Source organism: Chiloscyllium plagiosum, unplaced genomic scaffold (genome assembly GCF_037043375.1).
Source record: "Chiloscyllium plagiosum isolate Xiang-an unplaced genomic scaffold, Cpla_swu_hap1 HiC_scaffold_12, whole genome shotgun sequence".
Classification (NCBI taxonomy): Eukaryota; Metazoa; Chordata; class Chondrichthyes; order Orectolobiformes; family Hemiscylliidae; genus Chiloscyllium; species Chiloscyllium plagiosum.
Window position 1 is genome coordinate 23,911,891 of NW_028270150.1, and position 20,073 is coordinate 23,931,963.

The following is a 20,073-nucleotide window of genomic DNA, read 5'->3' on the forward strand; positions in this document are numbered from 1 at the left end:
GCCACCCAAGAGTGCAATCAAACCTAGGTCTCTTATTCTGTGAGGCAGCAGTAATAGCCACTGTGCCACCCAATTTTGTCTTTGAGAAAACAAAAAAAATCAATGGGCCATTCAAAAGGTGTTTTTTTTCAAAATCTTATTAAGCTTTTTTGCTTATTTCTGAAATTCCATTGGACATTGGTTGACTGTGTTATCTGGTTGGTTAGCAAAGGGTGAAGGTGGGCCTCTGTTTGCATTTCGTTTCAGTTGTGAATGCGGTTTGTCCTCACCAGGATGAATTCATGGTTGACCATTGGTGCTGGAGGAGGGGCAGTGGGAGCCTGTAGGTCATGTGATGAAATCTCTAGGCACATTCCCAACGTGGCAATCTTAGCTGTGAACTCAAGCTCATCATTCACATTTATAAAAAGATTAAATATACAAAGTCAAAAAGGACTCTTTTGGGAGCACCCTTCTCTCTGAGTTAGAAGATGCTATGTTCGAGGAACCAAATCTAGGCTGACTCTCCAGTCAAACACTGAAGCATATTTCACCTTTGGAACTGTGGTCTAACCCATAAGATGTTAAACCAGGGCTTTGTTTTTTCCTCTCTGGTGAATTTGAAAGATCCCATGACACTCTTCTGAAGAAGAACAGGGAGATTCTCACTCACGTCCTGACCAATGTTCATCCGTCAACCAATATTGCTGAAGAATGACTGTAGCATTCACTTTGCTGTTTCATGGAGATGTTCCCCATTTAAATTTATATCCCATGTTTCCTATGTTACATTGCTTCAAAATTACTACATTAGTTCTGAAGCAAGTTTATGTCCTGAGATCATTGGACCGCAAACATTTTAAAGGAATTAAGGAAAGTATAAAATATGCCTTTTATCTATAAATTGTTGCTGGAAATGTCCAATAAAAAAATTTGAATGAAATTTACCAAGTTATAAAAAGCAGTGATATGGTACTAGCAATGTACCTAGTTAAATCTTTCCATTGTATTTGTAATACTAGTCTTGGAAACAACGAAAATCCTCAAATCTCTCGTATGTTTTGTATGGTAAAGTCACATGAAGCATGTTGTTTCTCTCCAGTTGTTGATGTAACACATGAAATAGGTGGAGGAGCAGGTTGCAAAGCTTCTTAAACTTTCTTCACTTGCTGATTGTTCTGTTCAGCTCCCCTTTCCCTCTTGTCTTCATAACTCTTGATTCTCTTAATTCCAGCTATTCACCTATTGTCAAGCTAACATTTAGGTAGGTGTGGAGATGTGAGGAAGGGAGGATACAGATGTGACAAAGTGAAAACACAGCTTGAGATTTCCTTTTGCCCCAGGAATTGGTTGCAACAATTTAATGCCATCATGTTGACAGATAAAGCAGAAGGACATGAGTTTATACTTAGTTTTTGGTTTTACATAATCTGTGGAGAGTTACTTTAAAACAGGCCTGACCCCTAAAATGTAGGTCTAACAGGATAGCCCCAAATTTGCTGAACTTCTGAAAGTTAGTGTTTCCAAACACTTATACTCCACAACCATCTGATGAAGGAGCAGCACTCTGAAAGCTAGTGCTTTCAAATGAACCTGTTGGACTATAACCTGGTGTTGTGTGATTTTTAACTTTGTCCACCCCAGTCCAACAGCGGCACCTCCAGATCCTAAATGTTATATGCAGAGCAGCATTTAGAAGAAGAAAGAACAATAATGCCAATTTTCAGTGTAAAAAGGATTATACCACTTCTCATTTCCAACATAGCCCCTATCACCTTTCTCTTCCTTGAACTGATTTAAGTCGCATCTTCTGTGGTTACACCAGCACCATTCCCCAGCTCTTCTTCCACTAAATTGATGACTGCATTGGTGCCACCTCGTGCTCCCACAAGTAGGGTGAACAGTTCACCAACTTCACCGACATATTCCACCTTGACCTAAAATTCACCCTTTTCCACCTTCCGCAAAGAGCATTCCCTCCGTGACTACCTGGTCAGGTCCACGCCCCCCTACAACCCACCCTCCCATCCTGGCACTTTCCCCTGCCACCGCAGGAACTGTAAAACCTGTGCCCACACCTCTTCCCTCACCTCTATCCAAGGCCCTAAAGGAGCCTTCCACATCCATCAAAGTTTTACCTGCACATCCACTAATATCACTTATTGTATCCATTGCTCCCGATGCGGTCTCTTCTACATTGGGGAGACTGGGCCGCTCCTAGCAGAGTGCTTTAGGGAACATCTCCGGGACACCCGCACCAATCAACCACACCGCCCCGTGGCCCAACATTTCAACTCCCCCTCCCACTCTGCCGAGGACATGGAGGTCCTGGGCCTCCTTCACCGCCGCTCCCTCACCACCAGACGCCTGGAGGAAGAACGCCTCATCTTCCGCCTCGGAACACTTCAACCCCAGGGCATCAATGTGGACTTCCAACAGTTTCCTCATTTCCCCTTCCCCCACCTCACCCTAGTTCCAAACTTCCAGCTCAGCACTGTCCCCATGACTTGTCCGGACTTGTCCTACCTGCCTATCTCCTTTTCCACCTATCCACTCCACCCTCTCCTCCCTAACCTATCACCTTCATCCCCTCCCCCACTCGCCCATTGTACTCTATGCTACTTTCTCCCCACCCCCACCCTCCTCTAGCTTATCTCTCCACGCTTCAGGCTCACTGCCTTTATTCCTGATGAAGGGCTTTTGCCCGAAACGTCGATTTCGAAGCTCCTTGGATGCTGCCTGAACTGCTGTGCTCTTCCAGCACCACTAATCCAGAATCTGGTTTCCAGCATCTGCAGTCATTGTTTTTACCTAAAATTCACCTGGACCATGTCAGACACCTCCCTCCCCTTTCTAGACATCTCCATCTCCATCAATCGTGACCAACTCAACACTGACATCTTCTACAAATCCACTGACTCCCACAGCTACCTGGACTATGCCTCCTCCCACCCTGCCTCCTGCAAAAATGCTATCCCTTATTCCCAATTCCTCCGCCTCTGCCACATTCGCTCCCAGGAGGGCCAGTTCCACCACATAACACACCAGATGGCCTCTTTCTTTAAAGACTGCAGTTTCCCCTCCCACATAGTTGATGATGCCCTCCAGCGCATCTCATCCACTTCCCACACCCCTGCCCTTGAACCCCACCCCAATAACCGCAATAGGGACAGAACACCCGTGGTCCTCACCTTCCACCCCACCAACTACCTTATACCTTGCATCATCATCCTCTGGCCCTGCCACCTACAAACAGACCCCACCACCAGAGATATATTTCCCTCCCCACCCCTATCTGCTTTCCATAAAGACCATTCCTCTGTGACTACCTGGTCAGGTCCAAGCCTCCAAATAACACACCCTCCCTTCCTGGCACCTTCCCATGCCACTGCAGGAATTGCAAAACCTGTGCCCACACCTCCCCTCTCATCTTTGTCAAAGACCCAAAGGAGCCTTCCACATCCATCGCCATTTCACCTGCACATCCACGTGTCATTTACTGTGTCCGTTGCTTCTGATGCGGTCTCCTCTACATTGGGGAGACAGGACGCCTACTTGCGGAGCGCTTCAGAGAACATCTCCAGGGCACCAACCCCCCCCGCCCTGTGGCCAAACACTGCAACTCCCTTCCCACTCTGCCAAGGATATGCAGGTCCTGGGCCACCTCCACCGCCACTCCCTCACCATCCAATGCCTGGAGGAAGAACGTCTCATCTTCTGCCTCGGGACTCTCCAACCCCATGGCATCAATGTGGATTTCACCAGTTTCTTCATTTCTCCTTCCCCCCACCTTATCCCAGATCCAACCTTCCAACTCTGCAATGCTGTCATGACCTGCCCTACCTGCCAATCTCCTTTCCCATCTATTCGCTCCACCCTCCTCTCTGACCTATCACCATTACTCCAATCTCCATCTACCAATTGCACGCTTAGCACCCCCCCTCCAGCCCCACACCCTCCCCATATATCTCACCACCCCCTCTGCTCACAGCCTCATTCCTGATGAAGGGCTTTTGCCTGAAACATCAACTCTCCTGCTCCTCGGATGCTGCCTGACCTGCTGTGCTTCTCCAGCACCACACACTCAACACTGATTTAAGTCAAACCATCTCAAACTGATGCTCGGCTTTGAAGTACACAATTTCTGTACTTGTTTTGAAAACTTCAAAACAATCCATAAGATGCCTTCTATGTTGTGTATATTTATCCAGCAATGTATTGAAGATTTGTATAGCCATATGTGCTTGTTTTATAATGACTTCTTTCAATCCTTGAAAAATGTCAAAATGCTGAAATACTTCTCCATTTGGAAAAAGGAAAGTTGGTTGACGTTTTAGATAGCAACCCCTCTTTCCCCCCCACCCCCAGTCACTTATCTAGTTTTAGTAAAAGCTGTCCCACTGATGAAAAACAAGCCTGTTTTATTCGAATCATCTTTCCCAAGTCCCAGTGTTTGCTTTACATTTTTTGTCACATTCCCGTGCTGTAGGGCAACACTATCTTTGCTGATGTGCAGCTAAACTTTGCAACATGTGTTTCAGTCACTGCTTGATGCTCATATATTAATAAGAGTTTCCATGATCAAACAGACCTCCCGACTGGGTGGGTGGGGTGTAAAAGTGAAAAGCCGTTGATTTAATATAGTTTTCTTTGAATGGATGCTGGGCTCCTCTTTCTAAAGAAAGTAGTGTTGGAAATTACAAAGGGTTTACAAAAGAGAGCCACTCGTAAACAACATCCAAAAATAGTTCTTGTGGTAGCTCCAGTGAAAATATAGCAAAGCTTCTTTAAATGTGCAACATCTTCCACCTGCCCAGCATCCTTCCTGAGATCTTGTCTGAATCTAATAATGTCTCTATCTGAACAGTCTAGTATATACAGAGACACGTGTATTAAACATAGAAAGGGATAATTTAGCTGTATTCACTTTACAGCAGACCATTAGAAATACATGTGTATAATTCTTACTATTTAAAGGTTGGATACTTTAAAAAGCTGACAGTTTGCTATTGCAGCATTTAAAACAGCAAATTCTAAATAGCTTCTGAATCCAAGTACGCTCTATTGAGGCTTTTTAGTCACACTCTATTTTAATTTCGTGTCTATATTAAGTGGTTAAAAATTCCCTTGCAAACCAAATTCTGCCCTGTTAATTCAGGCTGATCCCACCTCCCCTGCACCCCCCCACCCCCCAACTGTTCATTTCCCTAATCAATTATTTTTGTTCAAACATGTAAATCTTCAGTGAGTTGGGCAGATGGATGCTTCACACTCTGATTCCCTTCACTACTGCACGCACAGAAACATGAAATTCCCGTTTCTCTTGAGGCAAACAAGACGTTTCTTCCAATTCATACTTTGGATTCGTTTTCTAAGTTTGTAACCTCGCCGTTCTGCTCGGATTGCTCCTCATGGTGTTTGTCCTCTGGTTGCGCCTCCCCCCCCTCCTCCTCCTCCTCTTCCTCTTCCTCCTCCTCCTCCTCGTTTAGTTTGGTGGAGACTGACCAGGTGAGGGGCAGTTCCGCTTTGCTGCTCATCTCTGCCAACTCTTTGGCGCTACAGACCGGTGTCTTTATCTCATAGGTCTCATGAAAGTTGTTGTAATCAACCTCATAAAATCCTTCCTCCAACGATAGGACAGGCATGAAGCGGTAACCCCACAGAATTTCATTGGTAACATATGAACTCCGTGCTTGGCATGTCATACCTATGTGAAAAGAAATCACCAGTAATGAATAAATACATAATATACACAAACCTCATTGTTTCTGGAGACATCTACCTTTACCTTTGTAACTAGTCATAGAGTCATACAGCATGGAAACAGACCCTTCGGTCCAACCAGTCCATGTTAATCATAATCCCAAGCTAAACTCGTCCCACCTGCCTGTGCTTGGCCCATATCAATTAAAACATTTATTATTCGTGTCCTTATCTTAACATCTTTTAACATTGTAACTGTACCTGCATCTACCACTTCATTTGGAAGTTCATTCCACAATCCACTCCGTGTAAAAAAAAAAATTGCCCTGTGAGAACAAACTGTGTGAATAAACAATAAATTCCCCTTCTCATTTTGCCCTTTGGCCAAGCTTCAGTTATAAAGGACATTGGTGAGAAGAAATCTCGAGTGCTATGTACAGTGCTGGTCGCTGTACTTACGGAAGGTTGTTAATGCATTGGAAGCAGTTCAGAAAAGGTTTACCAGAATAATACCTGGAATGAATGGATTACCTTATAAGGAAAAGCTAGGCTTCTATCATCTGAAGTTTAGGGGTAATTTAATTGAAGCACATACAATTTTGAGAGGACTTGATCGAGTGGGTTTTGAAAGGATCTTAGAGTCATAGTCATAGAGATGTACAGCATGGAATCAGACCCTTTGGTCCAACCCGTCCATGCCGACCAGATATCCCAACCCAATCTAGTCCCACCCGCCAGCACACAGCCCATATCCCTCCAAACCCTTCCTATTCATATACCCATCCAAATGCCTTTTAAATGTTGTAATTGTACCAGCCTCCACCATTTCCTCTGGCAGCTCATTCCATACACGTACAACCCTCTGCGTGAAAAAGTTGCCCCTTAGGTCTCTTTTATATCTTTCCCCTCGCACCCTAAACCTATGCCCTCTAGTTCTGGACTCCCCAACCCCAGGGAAAAGACTTTGTCTATTTATCCTATCCACGCCCATCATAATTTTGTAAACCTATATAAGGTCACCCCTTAGCCTCCGACGCTCCAGGGTAAACAGCCCCAGCCTGTTCAGCCTCTCCCTGTAGCTCAAATCCTCAGACATAGTTTAGAAAAGAGATCACCTACTTAAGACAGAAATGAGGAAACATTTTTGTTCTCTGAGGGTTGAGTATTTTTGGAGTTCTCTTCCTTTAAAGGCAACGAATGCAGAATCTTTAAATATTTTTAAGGCCAACGTGGATAGATTCTTGTTTGCCAGAGGAATGAAAGATTATCGAGACTGTAGGAATGTCAAGGTAGTGTTAAAAACAGGTTAGCTATGATCTTAGTGAATGGTGCAGCAGACTGGAAGGGCTGAGTGGCCTTGTCTTGTTCTTTGCTTGTGTATTTGTATTGGTCACCTGTTCTAATAACTCCCATTGTGACTTGCCAACACTTTCAGTCTGACTACATTCCTGTGGAGCACATTGTGACATTTTACTTTATTAGAAATGGTGTAGAAATGTGATTTGTTTTTGCTGAATGGTTTAAAATTTTCAGCAAAAACTGCATTCGTACAACCTTCATATGCAGATATTAACAGTTGTGCAGTATAATTTTACACATTGATTCTGTGATCAATGCTGAAGTGATAGCTCTTATCTCAAAAAACAAATGACAGGATTTCCCCTTTCCTGATATTACTTTGATTCTGGCACCAATTATAGGGGATTATCTGGCATCTAGCAACAGCTGTATCAAATCAGGAAGTAAAATGCAGAAATTATTATGAATTACTTATAATTTTAGGATTAGGACATATAGGAATAAGATAGCAACTGAAATAGCATAATTAAATGTTTAGATTCCCTACAGTGTGGAAACAGGCCCTTCGGCCCAACCAGTCCACACAAACCCTCTGAAGGGCAACCCACCCCGACCCATTTCTGCTCTAAGTAAAGCACCTAACACTATGGGTAACTTAACATGGCCAATACACCTGCCCTGCACATCTTTGGACTGTGGGAAGAAACCGGAAGAAACCCAGAATGTGCAATCTCCACACAGTCACCCAAAGCTGGGATTGAACCTGGGATCCTGGTGCTGTGAGGCAGCAGTTCTAACCACTGTGCCACCCCAAAGACAAAATATTTTTTATTCTATTTTAGAAAAATGGCATTCAACAAATACAAAATGAGTTTTTCAAGACTCGAGGTTGTTTAGCAATGGTACATCATTTAAATCCCAATTGCACCTCATTCAATAAGGTATATGTTTTGATTTTGGAGCTTTTTTTAAAATTAAGTGTCATTAAGCATGAAAGGGAAAGTTCACATGAGTTCACATGGTTACAAATGATTGCTGTTGGGGCACATAAGCACAGTACCCTGTATAGATGCAGAGGACCTGTGACAGCCACCAAAGTAAAAACACAGAACTTCAAATACGGGAAATCTGAAACAAAAATAGGGTACGCTGGAAAAACTCAGTTGGTCTGGCAGCATCTGTAGAGAGAAAAACAGAGTTGATGTCTCGAGTCCAGTGACCCTTCGTCAGTCTTCTGACAAAGTTTGATTATTTCCTAAGTGGAAACTTTAAGCTGCTGAGTTCAGAGGGAAGCTGCCTGTGACTTTACCTGCCGTTCACAATCACAGCATTCTGCAAAGCATTATGATAATTTTTTAGAAGGCTTGCTTTAGAATCACAGACATTTTGGCCCAACTTGTCCATGCCGACCAGGTTTCCTGAACTGAACTAGTCCCATTTGCCTGGGTTTGGCCACCTTTTCTATCCATCTTCCTTTCCAAATATCTTTTAAATGTTATAGTTGTACTCACCTCTATCACTTCCTCTGGCAACTCGTTCCATATTTGCACCACTGTCTGTGTGAAAAAGTTGCCCCTCGGGTCCCATTTAAATATTTTCCTTCTCAACTTAAACCTATGCCCTTTAGTTTTGGACTGCCTTACCCTGAGGAACAACTCTCAGCTATTCACCTTATCTACGCCCCTCATGATTTTGTAAACCTCTATAATGTCACTCTCAGCCTCCTAGACTCCAGGGGAACAAAGTCTCAGCATATTCAAGCTCTCCTTATAACAGAAACTTTTCAGTCTCAGTAACATACCTTTTTGCGCTCTTTCCAAGTTAATAACATCCTTCCTATAGCAGAATTGTACACAGTATTCCAAATGTGGCTATACCAATGTCATGTACAATAGTAACATGACATCCCAGCTCCTGTACTCAATGTTCTGACTGATAAAGGTAAGTGTGCCAACTGCTGCCTTCACCACCCTATCAACCTGTGATGCCACTTTCAAGGAATGATATACCTGCACCTCTTGGTCTCTCTGTTTGTCAACACTCCCCAGGGCCCTACTATTAACTGTATAAATCCTGCCCTGATGCATCTTACTAAAATGCTTCACATCACATTTATCTGAATTGAGCACCATCTGCCTCTCCTTGACCTAGTGGCCAAGATGCTCAAGATAAAGATGTTTAGACAGACATTTTCTTACCAAATTTATTATGCTTAACTTTCAAATGTAATAAGTTACAGTTGGCATGTTTGTCGAAATATGTGAACCACTTGGTTTATTCTGTTGAGTTCTTGATTCTAATTCATGAATAGGGGTATCTTAACCAACTCCACACAATGGGCAAAGGGGAAAGTCATCTCTCAGTACATACTTTAGGATTCCATTGTAATAACAGGCAGAGAAATGCTTTCTGTATTTATGTTAATATTGGCAATAGCAGTTGTTGGTTATATATGAACAAAATTATTATGGAGATGCTGTGGCTCAACAGTTGCATTGGTGAGTGTCAAATTAATGATTCCTTTTAATATGTTTTTCTAGATATACTTAATACTGCTTTGTAGCTGATGAATTGCTGAGGATAATAAAATTGCAGCCAGTGATTCTCCACCCATTGAATTGCATGCTTAAGGCATCAAACGTACCACTACTCAACCAGGATGTAGAATCCAATGAAGAAAGTTATGAAAGTAAAGAATGCACATAAAACTGGAATATGCAAAGGAAATGTAGCTTTGCTTATAAAAGTGTAAAGGGTTCATTATACTTTAACCTTAAAGGAGCTACTGACAGATGCAAAAGGAATTATGATATTATAACGTTAGATCACATAGAAAAGGAGTCCAAGTTGTTGAGGTTCCAGCAGGATCTCCAATCTTATCATACCTTGTACATAAGTAGGTGTAAAAAGCCTGTGAATGTTCACTCAATGCGTGTCGACCTCATAAGACTATTGTCATGAACTAGGCCAGACTACTCAAAACATTCTTGAGCAGGCAGCCCAGACGATAACTTTGCAATTTGTTTCGGTAAGTGTACAGTGAGAATTACCCCGAGTAAGTTAGCTAGGTTGACTACTAGGTTTTAAAATAGACAGAAATTTATTCACAATGAAACACAAAGAACAGAATAAAGAACACTTGCAGAACTCAGTCTATCCAAACTAAACTTAATTATGCTGTTTTGAATATATACGATAGTCCCAATAAGCAAACCCCTTCAAAGAACAGTAAAAATGGAATAAATGCTTACAGGTTGAAGTTAGAAGGGCAGAAGGAGAGAGAGAGAGAGAGACAGCCTGTTCACACAGTCCACTGCTGACTTCCACATTCTAACTAGTTCTGGACTGAACTGCTCAGCTAGATAGCTGTCCACTCCCCTTTCATTATACAGGTCTCTTCTAAAACATGACCACTTTGCCCTGAAGTCTCATTTGTTTACATATAAACAAAAAGGCCTCTAAATAACCTTTAATCTCTGTACCAAACCAGACTAATCAGAACCGGGAGCAGTTTACGACCCCTCTGAAAAAAATCAAGGACTCAGTCTCCTTGAGAAAAGGAACAGCTTTTAGCAAAAAGGGACCAGCTTTGTGACACTGTGGTAGCAATGATAACCAGACTCACGAAATTGGAGATGAGCAGCACTGAACACCCAAAATAAAGACCAGTGCCAGGATAGCATTAATGGTAAATCCTGAGGACAGCATAAGCTTGGGGAGTGGAGGAGATGCCAGAATAGAAGCTCAGTAATGACTCGAAGCACCAAGCTATGGATTTCAAGGTAGATCAAAGCACAGAGGGAAAGTCCATAGAAAATTTGAAAATGTATGAAAGAAGGCAACAGTAGGCAGTGTGACAAGCAAGAAAAAATTCAAATCAGTCCCATGTATAGACCATTACAATAAATCAGAAGCACCTACACAATTTGGACAGGAATGAGTACTCCACAAATTCACCAATGGCAAGCACACTAAAGAGTAGAGCATAGTCGATGCCATTGAGAAATGCCATCAATGGGAACTCAAATAACTAGTTTTATAGAGACCAAGTCTCTTTGGGGAGGCAATGGCCTGGTGGTGGTGTTGAACTATTAATCTAGAGACCAAGGTAATGTCCTGGGGACCTAGATTCAAATCTCAGCACTACAGCTGGTGGAATTTGAATTCAATAAAAATCTGGAATCAAGAGTCTAATGATGACCATGAATCCATCTGGTTCACTAATGCTCTTCAGAGAAGGAAATCTGCCATCCTCCCCTGGTCTGACCTACAGATGACTCTAGACTCTCAGCAACGTGGTTGAGTCTTAACTGCCCTCTGGGCAATTAGGGATGGATAATAAATGCTGACTTTGCCATGAATGAATAAAGCAAGTTAATGCTGCAGAAACAACACAAAAAATTAAATGTAGCTCATGTACAGCAGTCCCTGGGTATCCCAGTAGGAGAGAACATGAAGGGACAGGATTAACCTTTCCTGGGGGAAACCGTCAGAAAACCATTTGGGTGGCACGGTGGCTTACCAGTTAGCACTGCTGCCTCACAGCGCCAGGGACCTGGGTTTGATTCCAGCCTCGGGTGACTGTCTGTGTGGAGTTTGCACATTCTTCCCGTGTTTGTGTCAGTTTCCTCCAGGTGCTCCGGTTTCCTCCCACAAACCAAAGATGTGCAGGTCAGGTTAATTGGCCATATTAAATTGCCTATAGTGTTAGGTGCATTAGTCAGGGGTAAATGTAGAGGACTGGGTCTGGGTGGGTTGCTCTTTGGAGGGTTGGTGCGGACTTGTTGGGCCAAAGGGTCTGTTCCATACTGTAGGGAATCTTTAAAAAAAAAGCATCACCTGCAAATAAGGATGATTTATATTTGAAAAAAGGCTCAGAAATGCAGACAGAGGTAGCCTAATTTGCCATTAAACATGAAGACTTCAATGTTACACAGGAACTTCTTATTGATCCAAGCTCAGACATTTTATTTGCTCGCTGATTACATCTCTAATTTCTAAGAGGGTTTCAGAAATGACCTTAGCTGCAGAGATACTATCACACAAACCTAACTCTATGTTTAACCTCCCAGGCAACGATAAGGGTCAACATGCTTCGTTTACTTATTCCAAGAGTGCACAGAGATTAGTACGTCAATCCAAAGAGATTTGTGAAGGGTAAAGTTAGAGCAAAGAGTCAAATATTTATGTTTAAATATTACTGCTAAGAGGGGTGTCATAAAAGAACTTGGGGGAGATGTAAATGAATCATTATTCCTTTATTCAAGAAATAGTTACTGAGAATGTACAAAAGGAGCTATGTTACATTGACGCAAAGACCATTTTTGGATTGTGGGCCAAAATGGGAAAAGAAACTGCTTTCACTTGACGGAGATGTTGCACTTTTAAAGCAAGTTAGTGGGTTGTATCCATACTGTTACTTTGTTCAAACAGGTGAGGGGAGATTGCTGAACTCATCAGCACCACTGTTGTTTGTTGAGGGGAATTACCAGACACAGCCCTTTCACTGTTTTTTCTATCAGGATCAGCAAGACAACTCTCTGAGAAGCTGTCTCTTGTCCAGGAGCTGATGTGTGAACATGATAGTAGCAGAAAACCTCAGACTCTTAAAAAGACAACATCTCGCCTTACAGAGAAGTAACAAACAATTGGAAGATAGATGTCTCTTTTCACTGACATTTTACCTATAAGCTGCTGTCATTAACCATTAGCATAGAGACTGAATAATGAGTGTGCCAACTGCCCTGTGTCTGCAGTAAAGAACTGAAAAGACATGAAATGAAAAAGATCAGAGATCAGAAAAATACTCAGAAGAAGCAAAAAAGCACCTGATTGAATCCTGTGGACTGATGCAACTGAACTTTGTTCCTCCAGTACTTTTTCTTCCCCTGTGACACTTATGTATTTTTGTTTGTCTATAACTGTCTGCATATATGTGTATAGAGATTTAAGGGGTAGAGTTTAGATTTTTGATTTTACTGTCACGTGTACTCATGTACAGAAGTATAGAAGCACAGTGAAAAGTGTATGTCGACACATGAGTGCCACCTTAGGTACCAAAAAGCATAAAGAAATAGATGATAGTTTACATTTAAGTCTTTCTTAGTTTGAACTAGGAAAGTAAAGGAATAAGTCAGAAGTTCAACAGTCTTTGATGAGTCTTCCACTTATCTCGCTCTGCTGCTTGTTGTTGACACCGCCACCAAAGATACCCCTCACTGCTGCAGGAACTGTTGCCTGCCCGATCTCCCCTGGTGCCTCGGGAACGTGCCTGGACAGGATCCACTTGCATGCTGAGCCGAGACACCACCATGAGCCACCAAAGGACCAGCAGCATACTACCGGGAGACCAGGCTGAGAGCTGCTAAGAGACCTGGCCAGGACCCACCATGAGCTACCGGGAGACCAGGCTGAGGCCCACTGAGATGCCAAATGGGGAAGAAATGGAAAATAGAGAAGGAAACAGAAGAAGTGGAGGAACTCCGGTTGGAGCGTCCTACTCTGCCACTATCTTAATCGGTTAAAGTTTTAAGTCAATAACTTAGAATTTGTGTTTAGTGCAAATGCATTTCCATGTGATACCTTCTTGTTAAGTAACCAAATCTCAGCAGTATTTTCTGTTAAGCTGACAAAGCGGAGCAGGGGGGAAATGCTAATATTTTTTAATGACCTTAGGAGTAGCAGAGTGTGAGTGTCACCATGCTTTCCCATGCGGATAGTGACAGTGATGTCAGATCACACAGAGATAGTCATGAATCTGTAAGGTTCCAGCAGTATGTCCCCTCTTGCCCTGCCTTGCAAATAATTATATTTAATAAAACCTATGATATGTTCACCTGTGAGATCATAGACCTTACATTACTACACTGACAGAGATACTTGTTCTCATTGCACGATCACTCTCACTTCATTGCCATACACACTGAATACTAACCAGTCTTTGCAACTGGTCAGTACTATCTTTGCTACATAACAGCAGCTACATGAATTCCTATACAGTTTGGTGCTAAATATGTAATAAAATGTTTAGAGGTTTGTGAATGCATATCATCATCTTAGTGAATCATTTGAAATTAGAACTTACACGCTCTAATAAGGCATTGACATGGAGTTGGAACAACATATTGGAGGAGAATAATTTGCCTCTGTGAATTTCAGTGATGTATTGAGCTGGATTGGGTGAATGAATTATTCTTCTGTCCTATCCAACTAATGTTGACCAGTTCTTGGGATTCAAATATTTCCACTGTTATGTTGTTACATTAAGTATTGCTTAGCCATTGCCTCTGGGCCAGCAGTCCTGAATTCAAGTTCCTCCTGCTCCTGTGGTGTGTAATAATATCTCTGAACAGAACAAATAAAAATATTAAGCATTTCTCAATTAGGTATGTCATAGCCCAGGTACAAACTTAAATTCCCATACTCTGGCCCAACCAAATGTCTTAACTTTAACCTTCAAAGAAAATTGGCTAGTTTGGTATTTCTATTTCTGATATTCTGGCTTATTTGAATTGAATTTCCAAGTTAATGATTGTATTATATTATGGACAGATGTGGACTATGACCCTATCACCAATGTACTGTGTTTCATTAGACCCTTACAATCAGCAAACAGAAAACATTTTGATCTGATCAGTTGTAGTTAATTCCATAGCTGCTCTGGGTGAAAGGGAAGTTTTAAAACCAGTGCATTGCCCTCAAGGATTTTGTGTATTCTCAGCTTCTTATGTTCAATTGATATTAATTTACTCAGACCCAATTCTAATTATACCATCTTGAAATAGAGGCAAGTATTTATATATTTGTGACTTCATTTGTTTGACAATATAACAACCATGAAAATGGTACCTGAAGTGATGTAACTTATTGCCTGGGTTTTACAGGTGCTATTTTAGCTGATGAACAAATGCAGGTAAAAACTATTATAACTAATATCTTTCATTTAAAAAAAATAATAACACTTGGTAACTGGGATATGAAAAAAAAACTGAGATAAATGACAGCAAAGGAATCAGAGTCACCATGGTACAGTAATCATGCAATGGTAAAGGTTGATGACTAACACTGTTTCTGTTACATTTTGCAGGGATTGTATCAGGACCTTTGGTATTATCAGGCTTATCCCCAAGCTAGAGGGCATAGATTTAAGGTGAGAGGGGAGACATACAGAAGGGTCCAGAGGGGCAATTTTCTTCACAGAGAGTGGTGAGTGTCTGGAACAGGCTGCCAGATGTAGTGATAGAGGTGAGTACAATGTTATCATTTAAGACAACATTTGGACAGGTACATAGATGGGATAGTTATGGAGGGTTATGGACCAAACGCAGGCAAATGGGATGAGAATAATTGTGAAAATTTGGTTGCATGGACAAGTTGGGCTGTAAGCCTGCATGATTTTATGACTAGCCAAGGAGTAATTGCTTGGTGGGGATTAGTGGCAACAGGCAAGTATTATGATTCTTAGGAGAACAGGTTATTAACTACTATTTTGAAAATGGTCTTACCTACTCCAATCTGATAACACTAGAGCAGTCCAAGTTGGAAAGTTAGTTATCTGTGTGCTGATCCTTGTTCCAAGAAAAATGCATTTTTTTGAAATGAAATAGTGCACTCAAAAGAGCAACAGTTTAATACAATGCATACCTGTGATAGAAGGTGTGGGATTTATGTATATTGATAGAATTTTTCTTAGTGTGGATCTTAAACTAATGCCATTTGTATGTTGGTCTATTTTTGAAATGAGGTTAAAAATTAATTAGGTAAGTCTTTCTGGAACCATGACTTTAAACATTCTGGAATGTTAATGGAGGCTTCGGTACATTGTGGAGGTTTATGTCAGGAGAGAGAAAACATTAAAAGGTGTTTAGTTGCTTTTATGTTTAGAATAAACAAGGATTGATTTTAGCTTTAAAAAGAACCAGAGTTTTGGATTTTAGTGTGACGATGCTGCTCTTTTAACAAGGCTATGCTGTCCTTGGCTTTTTTTTCAGAGAGGTCGTAAAAACAGCAATTCCAAAACATCTAGGTTTAGGGCCAATTTGATAATAGCTAACAGATACTGCCTCAGGAAAAAGGCATTCAAGTTTAAAAAAAACACTTGCACAATGGAAGGGGAGTGGCCAGTTCTCCCAGCTCAGCTTTTCTCTGGTTTGGTTTGGTTTCATCAGTCTGGCTATTCACTGAAAGCAGTAAGTGAGTCAACCTAATGGACCCAAAGAAGCAGGTCCATGCTGATCCTCCCTTTCTCTGACACCTCTCCTGTAAGAATCTGTGTTTGACCTTTCCTTTTTTTGCCAAGAGGTATTTATGGGGATTGTTGCAAGTATTTGGTACAGCATCATTATTTGGAGTCATCTGTTGGATTTTCGGATAGGTTAAGTTATTCTATATTTTGGTCTCTTTAGTTTGTGTTCTATTTGGTAATCTTGTAAATAAATTCTGTTTTGTTTAAAACTAAGTGGTTTGACCAGCTCCATCATTCCTGGTCTATCCACTATAAACCTGCTTAAAACAACTAGCAAAGGTAGGGTCTGGGCTACTTAAGTCAGATGTCAGTGTAGAATGCTCCTAGAAAAAGGAGTTTCTTCAGAGAAGTTAGGGAAATCTGCATCTAACTCAAGTTTCCAACTTTACGTTTTCACATCACTTTCCTTAGTGACTGCCTCCAGCTCAGATTCCCCCCATGTGGATTCCAATTTGTTTCATCCCTCATGCTTTGAATTCACCCAGGATCACCAGTATCTCCTTGATGTTCAACATTCCACAGACAGCTGCTCTCTACATATCCTGAGATCCACGCTCAGTGCCATGTGGTGTCACATGCCCACTCTCAATCTCTCTCTCCAATAGCATCACATCACGTTGGCTCAGGGCTGCACCATTCCGCAGTTCCACTTCATCCTCCGGCTTGTACACTATGCTAACCAGAAACATTTTCTTTTCCATTCAGGCATCAAGGCCCACAAGATTCAACAACTCATAGATACCCATGGCCCTCTGGAACCTCCCTTCCCCACTCCTCCTCTTCCCATTCACTCTATCCCCTCCCCCAATCCTATCTCCTGTCAGATATTTACCATTCCTCCTAACCTTCCCCACTCCAATGCTGAATGTTCTGTAGTCAGCAAAGCTCTCCGCTTTATCCCGCTGCATCCCCACCTTAATGAATTTTGGATACGACATGACATCAAACTCTTCTTCCAGTGTCTTCATCTCCATGCCCATTTCTTTGGACAAGAGTCCTCTCCCCGTCCCACAAAACTCTTTGCCCAGCTCTCCCTCTACCTGGAACCCTCCCTCTGGCGTTCTACCTGCACTTGATCTGTTCATTGTGAACTGTCGACATGACATCGGTCACCTCAATTTCTCTGTCCCCGTTACTGAGAATCCAACCTATCTCTCCCTGAACTGACTGCACACCGTGTGCTTGGACCCAACCCTGACTTTGTTATTAAGCCTGCCAATAAGGGTGGTGCCATTGTAGTCTGGCATACGGAACTCTACATTGCAGAGGCTGAGTGCCAGCTCTCAGATACCTCGTCCTATCTTCCTCTAGATCATGCCACGTCAGGCCATTGTACTAACGACTGTCACCAACCTAATTTCATCTGGTGATCTCCCTCCCCACTGCCTCCAAACTGACAATCATCAAATCCTTATACTGTGGAAACAGGCCCTTAGCCCAACGGGTTCACACCAACCTTCCGAACAGTAGCCCACTCAGACCCATTCCCCTACCCAATTATTCTACATTTACCCCTGACTAATGCACCTAATGTACACATCCCTGAACACGATGGGCAATTTGGCATGGCCAATTCACCTGACTTTGCACTGTGGGAGGAAACTGGAGCACCCAGAGGAAACCCACACAGGCAGGGGAAGAATGTGCAAACTCCACACAGTCGCCTGAGGCTGGAATTGAACCCGAGTCCCTGGCGCTGTGAGGCTGCAGTGCTAACTACTGTGCCACTTTGTTGCCCCAGCCCTGCACAGCTCGCTTCTACCTCCTTCTGAAAATCCACAAACAGGACTGCATGGGTAGGCCCATTGTTTCAGCCTGCTCCTGCCCACATAGAGCTCATCTCTTCCTATCTTGACTCAGTCTTTTCTGCCCTGGTGCAGTCCCTGCCCAGTTACATCTATGATTCTTCTGACGCTTTACGCCCGTTTCAGAATTTCCAGTTTGCAGGCTCCAACTGCCTCCTCTTCACCATGAATGTGCAATCCCTTCACACATCCATCCCCCATCAGGATGGTCTCAGGGTGCTCTGCTTCTTCCTGGAGCAAAGGCCTGAACCGTCACCACCTGCCACCACCCTCCTCTGCCTGTGTTTAAAAGTTGCCTGTGTTTCAGCTAAAGGGCAGCAGCTTTTCCAGAGTACACAGAGATGCTTAACCCCTGTGTTGCTGGATAATCTATGCCCGGTGTGACAATAAATTGTTGAATCAGACCGAACTGCTAGTGTTTATTTAATCAATCACGGAACTGAGAGGCCCCTCTCAGGGGTCCAGATTTACACCAACACCCCTCCGCAGTCCCTTGGAACCTTCCCCTGCAATCCCATCGGTGTAACACTTGCCCATTTACCTCTTCCTTCCTCAGTAAGTAAGGCACCAAACATATCTTCCAGATAAAGCAGTGCTTTACCCGCTCTTCACTCAATCTAGTCTACTGCATTCACTGCTCACAATGTGGTCTCCTCGACATTGGGGAAATGAAGTGTAGATTGGATGACTGCTTCACAAAACACTTATATTCTGTCCGCAAAAAAGACCCTGAGCTTCCAATCGCCTGCAACTTCAACACATCACTCTGTTCCCTGACCAATATCTCTGTCTCGGGCTTGCTACAGTGTTCTAGTGAAGTTCACCGTAAGCTAGGAGAGCAGCACCTTAATTTCCTCTTGCGGACCCTTCCTGCCTGAACAGCCCCAGCCTGTTCAGCCTCTCCCTATAGCTCAAATCCTCCAAGTTCAATAATTTTAGCGCTTGAACGCCCACCCTGCCACACCAGGCCTTCTGGATTCAATACCATAGAGTCACCGAGTCATTGAGATGTACAGCATGGAAACAGACCCTTCGGTCCAACTTGTCCATGCCGACCAGATATCCCATCCCAATCTAGTCCCACCTGCCAGCACCCAACCCATATCCCTCCAAACCCTTCCTATTCATATACCCATTCAAATGCCTTTTAAATGTTGCAATTGTACCATCCTCCACCACTTCCTCTGGCAGCTCATTCCATACACATACCACCCTCTGCGTGAAAAAGTTGCCCCTTAGGTCTCTTTTATATCTTTCCCCTCGCACCCTAAACCTATGCCCTCTAGTTCTGGACTCCCCAAACCCAGGGAAAAGACTTTGTCTATTTATCCTATCCATGCCCCTCATAATTTTGTAAACCTCTATAAGGTCACCCCTCAGCCTCCGACGCTCCAGGGAAAAAAGCCCCAGCCTGTTCAGCCTCTCCCTATAGCTCAAATCCTCCAAGTTCAATAATTTTAGCGCTTGAACGCCCACCCTGCCACACCAGGCCTTATGATCATATAGTCTGCTATTATCAATTACCCATAGGTTCCATTAACCCTCCCACACAGATCGTTATCCACTCCGTTGTCTATCCAACTGTTCTTCTCTCCCTTTGGGCTCTATCCCCAATCACCTATTGTTTACTTCTTACTCTCTCCCCTCACCCTATCTACTGCATAAAAAACAAACTTTTTCCAGCTGCCGTCAGTTCTGAGGAAGGGTTGCCAAAACTGAAATGTTAATTCTGATTTCTCTTCACTGATGCTGCCTTATATGCTGAGCGTTTCCAGCAACTTCTGTTGTTGTGTGCAACAATCCAGCGTTTCTGTCACCACAACTTCTCTTTTAAGGGTCTATCCTCACTAGATTGTGTCTGACAGTGACATTTGCTGCAAGATTGGACAGGTTTAGCATGTGCTTTAGGTTGGTTTATAGCATCCCAAAGTCTAAGCCAGGAGCATGTGAGTTCAGATCATGATCCAGAGACTATTGAACACCAATTTGAAACTGATTCTGTGATGCAGTTCTAAGAGAATACTGCAGTGTCAGCGATATCAT

The 20,073-nt window shown here is 42.8% G+C and overlaps 1 protein-coding gene across 4 annotated transcripts in view; it reads right to left on the reverse strand.

Annotated features, from left to right (window-relative positions):
* Nucleotides 1-5,164: 5,164 nt before the first annotated feature.
* Nucleotides 5,165-20,073, reverse strand: part of kcnj6 (potassium inwardly rectifying channel subfamily J member 6) — a 126,425-nt gene continuing 111,516 nt past the window's right edge. For 2 of the 4 annotated variants that reach the window (XM_087992509.1, XM_087992508.1), the window contains one exon: nucleotides 5,165-5,686. In XM_087992509.1, the coding sequence (XP_087848635.1) occupies nucleotides 5,331-5,686 (356 nt within the window). In that variant the 3' untranslated portion in view covers nucleotides 5,165-5,330. The remainder of the gene's footprint in view (nucleotides 5,687-20,073) is intronic. The other 2 variants (XM_043701344.2, XM_087992507.1) reach the window with 2 other exon arrangements.